The 9,571-nt window shown below is 45.7% G+C and overlaps 1 protein-coding gene across 1 annotated transcript; it reads left to right on the forward strand.

Annotated features, from left to right (window-relative positions):
* The first annotated feature begins 1,199 nt into the window (after positions 1-1,199).
* C5AR2 (complement C5a receptor 2) lies at positions 1,200-8,341 on the forward strand. Its single transcript, XM_082607125.1, has 2 exons — positions 1,200-1,423; positions 5,946-8,341. Exons 1-2 carry the CDS (start codon positions 1,421-1,423, stop codon positions 6,972-6,974), a joined length of 1,032 nt encoding a protein of 343 aa, XP_082463251.1. The 5' UTR covers positions 1,200-1,420; the 3' UTR covers positions 6,975-8,341.
* The last annotated feature ends 1,230 nt before the right edge of the window (positions 8,342-9,571 follow it).

The raw sequence follows: 9,571 nt of genomic DNA on the forward strand, positions 1-9,571 counted from the left end.
TCTTTCTTTTTTTAAAACTTATTTTATTTTATTTATTTTTATTTTTGGCTGCGTTGGGTCTTCGTTGCTGCACGCGGGCTTTCTCTAGTTGCGGCGAGTGGGGGCTACTCTTGGTTGTGGTGTGCGGGTTTCTCATTGCAGTGGTTTCTCTTGTTGTGGAGCACGGGCTCTAGGTGAGTGGGCTTCAGTAGTTGTGGCACGCAGGCTCAGTAGTTGTGGCACACGGGCTTAGTTACTCTGCAGCATGTGGGATCTTCCCGGACCAGGGCTCGAACCCGCGTCCCCTGCATTGGCAGGCGGATTCTTAACCACTGCACCACCAGGGAAGCCCTGCTGTGTGCATTTTAAATCTCTTTATCCATTTAATGCCCATAGCTAAAACGTCCATTTCACAGATGAGGAAGTTGAGACTCAGAAGGGTTGAGGCCCAGAAACTCATCAGTGGGAAACCTGGAATATGTATCTTATCTCTGTGGCTCTCAAATCCATGTTCTCAGCCTCCGTGCTATGCTTGGAAGGAGGTTAGGAACCACTATGCTCAAAATCTTCACATTTTATTTATTATTATTATTTAAAAAATTTTTGGTCCTGCTTGCAGGATCTTAGTTCCCTGACCCAGGATCGAACCCACGCCCTTGGCAGTGAAAGCGCAGAATCCTAACCACTGGACCACCAGGGAATTCCCCAAATCTTCCCATTTTAAAGAGGGAAAACAGAGGCTCCACAGAGCGGATAGGACTTGTTTGTATTTTGTCTGCCTCCAAAGCCTTAGGCCCTGTGCTGGGCACCCTTGGCCTTTGGTGGAGGCTGTGACCCTGAGCTGTCTCCCTCAGAACATGTGAGGTGGGAGGAATATTCATCTGTCTTCAAGGCTCTGCAGAAGGCAGAAGGGAGGGGCTGGGTGCACAGTTGGAGTCTGAGGCGGGGATAGGGGTAGCAGACAGTGGGGACTTGGTGAGGAAGACCTCAGAGGGCCCTGCAGGGACAGTGAGTCTAGGCCAAGGCCCCCAGGCCTTGAAGGTCACACCACATTGTAGATCTGGCTTCCAGGAAGCTGGTGACATTGAGATTGTTGTTGTTGACCCTGGGTCAACCCTCCACCCACCCGAGCCCGCTCCAGTCTTGCCTGCTGCCCGGTAATTTTGGGATGTGTGAGTCATGGGAAGAATCCAGGACAAACACACCCTGGGAGTAGGAAAAGGCCATTTCTGTTTTTTTCTGCTTAAGAGCATTGGCTGGGACCTGTGAGGTGACAGTGTCCAGTGGAGTTCCTTAGGAGCCCTGGCAAACGGGACCAGCTTGCAGGAATCCACTAACTGCCAGACTCGGGGGAGAGACTTCAGACGTCCCAGGTCCTGCTGTGGGCCTGGATCGTGCTCCCAAGTGGTGTTTGGCCAAACTGGGGACCATTCCTCAAGAGATGGTAAGCATGGAGGGAAGGAGGGAGGGAATGGTGGCGTTATGTGGGGGGCATTTCCCAATCCTGGCCTTTTATTTTTATTTAAAATTTTTTTCATTTATTCATTTTTTAATCCTGGCCTTTTAGACTCATTATTTTCAGAATCTGGGAATCAGAACTAGAATTTCAGGAGTGGAAACTTATTGCCATCACACTGGAATCCACATCAGAATCCCAGACTCTTGGAATTTACTTGGGCAGTACAACAGAAAAAGCCTTTGTCAAATGGTCCCGTCCATGGCCACACTCAGATGTGTAGGAAAACAGCCCTTCCCAAACCTGCAGCTTCTGGGGAATCCACCAAACAAGCCCTTTGACTCAGCGATTCCCCTTCTTAAGAAAGATCCTTTAACTTTATTTTCACATAGAACACACACACAGAAAAGTACGCACATGAGACCTGAGCAGTTCTGCGTATCTCCACAAGCTGAGGACACCCAGGGAACCAGCATCCGGGTTAAGAAATAGCCCGAGCCCAGCCCCAGAGTTCCCTCCGCCTGCCCTCACTCCCCATCCCCATAGAATTCTTTTGCCCATTTTTGAACTTGAGGAGAAAGGGATCATTCAGTAAATTCTCCTGTGCATTTGCCTTTCTGTCCTCAACATCGTATTTGTGAAGTCCATCCACATTCTCGCATGTGGTTTGTTCATTCTCACTGTTAAAGAATATTCCGCGATATGTTCATTCATTCTCCTGTGAGTGAATATTTGGATGGTGTCCCATCTTGGGCCACTGGGAACATTCTGGTACATGTCTTTTGGTGAGCATATGCATGCTTCTCTGGGAAGGGGAAAGTTATCATATGTTTGGCTTTAGTAGATGCTCCCCACGGTTTCCCAGGGCAGAAGTTCCAGCCAGACTGTCTGATACACAAACACACGTGTGCTAAGAGCATACACAAGGGCCCTTGTGATCGCAAGGAACTGAAAGAAATCTAAGTGACCCCTTTGCTTCTCTGTGCCTCAGTTTCCCTCTTCATTCTTTTTGTTTGTATTTTTAATGACAGTATCTTTATTGTTGATTTTCTGGCTGTAAAACGAATGCATTGTTTAAAAATATTAGAAGTTTATTACGTACTTTTCTCACAAAATAGTATTCCGTGAATGTATTTTCATGTTAAAACATACATCATTACATACTGCGTTAAAAATAAAATGATGGTATTTTCAGCTTCTTCCATTAAAGGCAAAACTAACTCTTCTTTTCTTCCTTTCTTCCTTCCTTCCTCCCTCCCTCCCTCCCTTTCCTTCTTTTTTCTGTTGAAGTATAACTTACAATGTCGTTTTAGTTTCAAGTGTACAGCAAAGTGAGTCAGTTATACATACATATATATATATATATATATATATATTCTTTTCAGATTCTCCCTCTTCATTCTTTTACTCAACAAATAAATATCAGCTAAGCACCTGCTGTGTGCCACATGCCACTCCAGGTGCTGGGGACACAGCAGAGCCCAAAGCAGGGAACAGCTGACGCTCTGGAAAATGAGCATAATAATTGTACTTACCTTATAGGGTTGTTCTTAGGGGAATGCCTGGTACATGATAGAAGCTTGATAAATGTCATCTATTATTTGAATGCTTATAAAATAATAATAATAGTAATTGTTTTATCTATAGACATACATATAGAAATATAATTTATTTGGTGTATAAAATAATAAGAAGATAATAATGCTACCCATGATGATCCTTAAATGTCCTTTAGTCTGAGGCTAGTTAATAAGCACAAAACGCCCAGCCCGTGGATTGATTTTGAAGTTATTGTGAAGAAAGGAGTCGGTGTGTCCGGATGGGGAAACAGATCTAAGACATTAAATTGAAAAGATTAAGAGACAGCACAGGGGGTGTTGAACTTTCCCATTTCTGTTTAATGTATTAAGAGGGAAATACCATAGACCGACTGAGGTGCTTACACACAAAAAACTCAGATTTGAACCGGATAGAGCTGGAAAGGGCGGGGTCTCAGGGTGGAGGGAGAGGGTGTGTGTATCTCTGTACCGGTGGCTAACACACATGTAATGCTCACAATGGACTGGGCGTCGTGCTCAGCTCTTCACTTCACTCAGCCTATTAACCTGAATTCTCGTAACACCCTCCAAGGTGAGTGTATTATTCTCATTTTGCAGATGAGGAAGCTGAGGCACAGAGAGGTTCAGTGGCTTGTCCAAGGCCACACAGTTGATGGGGGTTTGAATTTTTAAAACCTGCACACATTTCACTTTAGTGATGAAAATAATATGAAAGCAGAGTGCCAAATTCCAAACACACACACACACACACACACACACACACACACAACGACTTGGCCCCTTAGCATCTGCTTGGCAGGGAGGAGTGCCCCAACTTCCTCTCTGCCCTTCCTGTTGTATCAACTCCAGCTGGTGCTCTGGGCAGCACCAGTCAGCCCCGAAGAATCAGCAGAGAGCTGTAGGGTCAGGTTACTATGACATCATGGGGACATCATGGGGACTGGTCTACCATCTACCAAGTCCTGACTCTGTGCTATGTGCTTTATACATATTAACTCTTCAAGGCCTCCCCAAACTGGTGAGGTAGGCTCACCTCCGTGACTCACTTCTCAGACGAGGAAACCTAGAGAGAGAAAGCCAACCGAAACTGCTCACCCAGAGTCACAGAGCCCAGTTCTGCTTATGGTCACTGGCTGTCCTGCCTTCGGACTCTCCCAAACCTCAGATTTTTGGATGATGATGTTCTAGGGCCCAGAGTTCCAGAGCGGGACTAACACAGCTTGAAACTCAGGTCTGATACTTGCTTGGCTGAGTCATCCTCGGTAAGTTCCTTAATTTCTCTGGGCCTCAGTTTTCTCATCTGCAGAATGGGTATAACAATGGTATGAAAATTAGAGGCTTGTAATAAGGACTAAATGATATAACATTTAAAGGGCTTGGAGCAAAGCCTGGCACATAACACAAAGTCTCAATAGATGGTGGCTTATAGTAATAGTAATAATAATAATAATAATAGCAGGAGTAATAGTTATGATTATCATTCCTATGATCGACAGCGTCACTTCTCTGCTCAGCACCCTCCCGTGGCTCCCATCTCATGCAGAATAAAAGATAAAGAACTTACAATACCTATGTGGCCGCTGATATCTCTCTGTTTTTACCTCCCATCTACTCCACACTGGTGCCTTGGTCTTCCTTCATGTGTCCACCTCAGGGCTTTTGCACTGGCTGTTCCTTCTGCCTGGAACTCTCTTCCCCCAGATCCCCACACAGCTCCCTCTCTCACCTCTTTTATGGCTTTGCTCAAATATCACCTTCTCAGAGAGGCCCTCCCTGACCCCTCATTTAAAATTCCAACATAGGGAATTAAAAATTCCCTGTGTGACTTTTTTTTTTCTTTTTGCCGTAGCACTGATCACCTTCTAAAATACTGTGTATTTTGCTTATTTATTCCTGGACTGTCTGACTCCTCCCACCAGGATGTCAGCTCCAAAGGGAGAGAGGTTTTTGTCTGTCTTGCCCCCCGCTGTGCTTCTAGTGCCTGGAACAGCAACTATGCTGGAAGGATGGCTGGATGAATGAATAAATGAATGAATGAATTATAGAGAATTCAAAATTTTATTCCTCTTGTTTTCCTAACACAGTCATTACTTTTAAAAATTGCTCTAGCAGGATTCTAGAAATGTTCTGTTCCCCCCTCTGGGTGCCAGTGACACAGATGTGTTGGGGTGAAGCTCAGTGGGTGTACCTGCATGATGTGAACACTTTGCCATCTGCATGTTTTACTATGATCTAGTTTACATTAAAAAAAACAAAAATGACAAAATTGCTTCAGAGGTACATTTTTGTTACGCCAAGATTCAAAAATCCAGATGAAGAAGAACCAAGACAAACACTTTTCCTGTGAAGACATATTAACCTTTTCCCATCTTGATGGATATTCAGATTCCAATAGTTTAGATTCTAGAATTCCAGGTTACTAACGGGCTAGTGTTCTAACATTTTGATGCTCTAGAACTTCACTGTCCAATAAGGTAGCCACTAGCCACGTGTAGCTATTTAAATCAATGAAAATTAAATAAGATTGAAAATTTAGTTTCTCAGTCACGCTGGCTGCCATTTCAAATACTCGGTAGCCACATGTGGCTGGCAGTTACTGTACTGGACGGTAGATATGGAACATTGTAATATTGTAATATTTTAGAATTCCAAGATGCTAATAAGCTGGGGTTCTAACACTGGAATATTTTAGAATTCCAAGATTCTAATGCACTGGAGTTCTAACGTTATTCTATTCTTAAATGTCCTTTAGTCTGAGGCTAGTTAATAAGCACAAAACGCCCAGCCCGTGGATTGGACTTGGGACCCCAGCCCAAGTCCCAGCCCATTAGCATCTTGGAATTCCAAGGATCTAGGATCCAGGATCGAGATGCTAGGTTCCGAGCATCTAGGATTCCAAGGGCTTGAGGGTTTTTATCTCTGAGGTTTCATGCCATTTCTCGCCCGTCCAGGTGTCTGGGGTTTGGATGGAGAACTCTTCTCTCGGCTATGAGTATGGGGATTACAGCGAGATTCCAGATCTTCCTGTGGACTGTGTTGATGGCACCTGCGTCTCCATTGACCCCCTCAACGTGGCCCCACTCCTGTTGTATGCCGCCATCTTCCTGGTGGGGTTGCCAGGCAATGCCATGGTGGCCTGGGTGACCTGGAAAGAGGCCCGCCGGAGGGTCGGTGCCACCTGGTTCCTCCACCTGGCCATGGCGGACCTACTCTGCTGTTTGTCTCTCCCCATCCTAGCGGTGTCCGTCGCCCACGGGGGCCGCTGGCTGTATGGGGCCGTGGGCTGCCGGGCCCTGCCCGCCGTCATCCTGCTGTCCATGTACGCCAGCGTCCTCCTCCTGGCCACTCTAAGCGCTGACCTCTGCCTGCTGGCCTTCGGGCCCACCTGGTGGGGTGCAGCAGGGAGGGCATGCAGGGTGCAGGTAGCCTGTGGGGCATCCTGGACGCTGGCCTTGCTGCTCACTGTGCCCTCAGCCATCTACCGCCGGCTGCGTCAGGAGCATTTCCCACACCGGCTGGAGTGCGTGGTAGACTATGGTGGCTCGACTGTGGCCGAGAACTCAGTGACCGCCACCCGGTTTATTTTCGGCTTCTTGGGGCCACTGGTGGTCGTGGCCAGCTGCCATGGTGCCCTCCTGTGCTGTGCTACCCGACGCTGCTGGCCACTGGGCGTGGCCGTTGTGGTAGGGTTTTTTGTCTGCTGGTCCCCCTACCACACGCTGGGGCTGGTACTCACCTTGGCTGCCCCACACTCCGTGCTCTTGGCCCGGGCCCTGCAGGCTGAACCCTTGGTCGTGGGCCTGGCCCTTGCTCACAGCTGTCTCAATCCCATGCTTTTCCTGTATTTCGGGCGGTCTCAACTCCGAAAGTCTCTGCCAGCTTCGTGTCTCTGGGCCCTGAAGGAGTCACAGAGCAACGATGAAAGTGTGGTCAGCAAGAAATCCACTGGCCAAGACCTGGTCTCAGAGGTGGAAGTGTAAGCTAGAGGGAAATTGGTTTGTATCCTCCTATCCCACTTTACAAGACTGGCTTCAGGCATAGCTGGATCCAGGGGCTTAATGATATTGTCATTTATTCCTTGATTCATTCAACAAACATTCATTATGCCCCCTGCCATGTGCAGTGCAGATATAGGACATTTCCATCATTGCAAGAAGTTCTATGGGACAGGGCTGCTCTAGAATCTCACCTGCTCAGATCTTTAAAATCACATAGCAGTGACACCTTCATGTAGAGCCATTACTCCAGGATAGCACTTTACACATAGTTTCTCCTTTAAGGTAATATTTACAACAACCCAGGCAGGCAGGGGGAGATGTTTCTTTTCATAAGCTGAGGCCCAGGGAGCAGAGGTCGTTTGCCCAAGATCACACAGCAAGGAAGTCATAGAGTTGAGATTTGACCCCATGTTTACTTGACTCCAGTGCCTATGCTCTTGATCACCAAAATTTTCCTTCAATGCCTTCAAATAATACTTCCTCCAGGAAGCTCTCCCTGATTCATTCCCCTCCCAGGGAGGAAGTAGTGTTCTGTTCTCCAAGTTTCTGGAACAAAAATTCCCAGCTAAACTGTAAATTTCCTAAGGACAACATCTGAGCCAATTTAATTTCTGTCTCTCCTCCACCCATCCCAAGCCTTAAAAAGAGACAAACTATATTTGTCTACACCTTGTTTTTTTCCAACTAGATTGTGAGCTTCCCACTGGTGGGGATCTCTTTCTTTCCTTCTTTCTTTCTTTTTCTGCCCATTTTAATTTTTTAATTTTTATTTTTTTGTGGGGAGGATCTCTTTCTTGCTATCTTTTTTTTCTTTATCTGATACAGGGACACTTAGTAGATCCTCAACAAGACATATTTTATTTTTTTGATATTTTATTCAGGACTCTCACGCGTGAATTATTAAGACCAAGACTGCCTTGTAGAATGAATTATGTCCTGTGACAATTTATATAACTTCACGAAAAGTTGGGAGAAATCCTGCTGTTAATCCATTAGGGTCAGGTGCCATTTAGGAGAGTTCTTTGATACATTTACAAAGAGTCTTTTCTGTTTTTTGAAATTTATTTTCCTTTCTTATTGCATCAGCCTTATTTTTTTGTTAAGAAGAATCAATTTCATGAAAGCTTTCAGATGTATTTCTGTGGAATTTTCCATGGAAGTCCCTTAATCATTCAAAATAATCCTGTGGGCTTCCCTGGTGGCACAGTGGTTAAGAATCCACCTGCCAGTGCAGGAGACATGGGTTCGAGCCCTGGTCCGGGAAGATCTCACATGCCACGGAGCAACTAAGCCTGTGCACCACAACTACTGAGCCTGTGCTCTAGAGCCCACAAGCCACGTAGTTCTCTTTTGTACATTTTAAGCAGACGTTAGTCAATTTCTTCCTCTTCTTCTTTTGATAATGAGGCAAGAATTGGCCTATGTTCAAACTGTTTCCCAAGGGTTTGATAGTTACATGTAACTTCCCACTTGACATCCCAACTCAATGTACAATAAATAACTCAATTTGCTCAAAATGGAACTCTGGATTTTCTCTCTCGGCCATCCTCCTGCATCTTCCCCATCTCAGTTGATGGCAACTCCGCATTTCCAGGAGCTCAGGACAAGAAATTTGGGGTCATCCTTGCCATCTCTCTCTCACATTCCATGGCCAATCTGGCAGCCAATCCTGCAGATTCTATCTTAAAATATCCATCTTCTCTGCCATCGTACTGGTCCAGCCACCTATTGCTTCCTCTCTGGTCCCCTTTTCTCATCTTGATTCCCTATAGTCTGTTCCCCACATGGGAGCCAGAGGATTCTGTTAAAACCTAAGTCACATGGAACTCTGCCCATGGAGTCCATCTCACTCAGATTGGAAGCCAAAGTCCTCACTTTGGTGTGTACGATCTATCCTCTTCCTCTCTCCCTACTATTCCCCTATCCTTCATCCAGTCACACAAACCTGCTTGCTGGCCCTTAAACCCTCCAAGTTTGTGGTCATCTCAGTCTTTGCCTCTGGGGCTTCCTCTACCTAGAACGTCCCCGCCCAGGGATCCCCATGGCTTGCAGCCCCACTATTTTCAGCTCTCTGCTCAAATGCTACTTTCTGGGAGTTGTCTTCTCTGACTGTCACTGGGCCAAAGAGCATCACTCCTTGCCCCTTCTCTGCTTTGTTTTTCTCCATAGAGGGTGCAGTTTTGCTTGACAGTCTATTTATTTTAATCTATGTGTCTGTCTCCCCCACCAAATATGAGCTCCTTTGTTTTGTTCATTTCTGTATTCTCAGTGCCTAGAACCGATTCCAGAAATGAAGGCTGTCCCTCCTTAACTGCAAACTTATCCAAAGGTAAGAGGAGAATGACAGGAAGGATATAAAAATAAAAATGAAAGATCTAACATTTATGAAGCCCCTATATGTAGTGAAAAAAGTTTATGTACCTTATGTATACTTTTGCATTTATTTTTCCCAACAACCTTGAAAAGTAGGTATTAGCCTCGTGTTATAAAGAGGGAAACTGAGGCTCAGGGCTGCAATGACTGGCCCATCTAGGACTAAAGAGGACTGACTTTTCTTGTTCATTTAGTCATTCATTCAA

This window comes from Mesoplodon mirus (assembly GCF_964341445.2).
Source record: "Mesoplodon mirus genome assembly, chromosome: 19".
Taxonomy (NCBI): Eukaryota; Metazoa; Chordata; class Mammalia; order Artiodactyla; family Ziphiidae; genus Mesoplodon; species Mesoplodon mirus.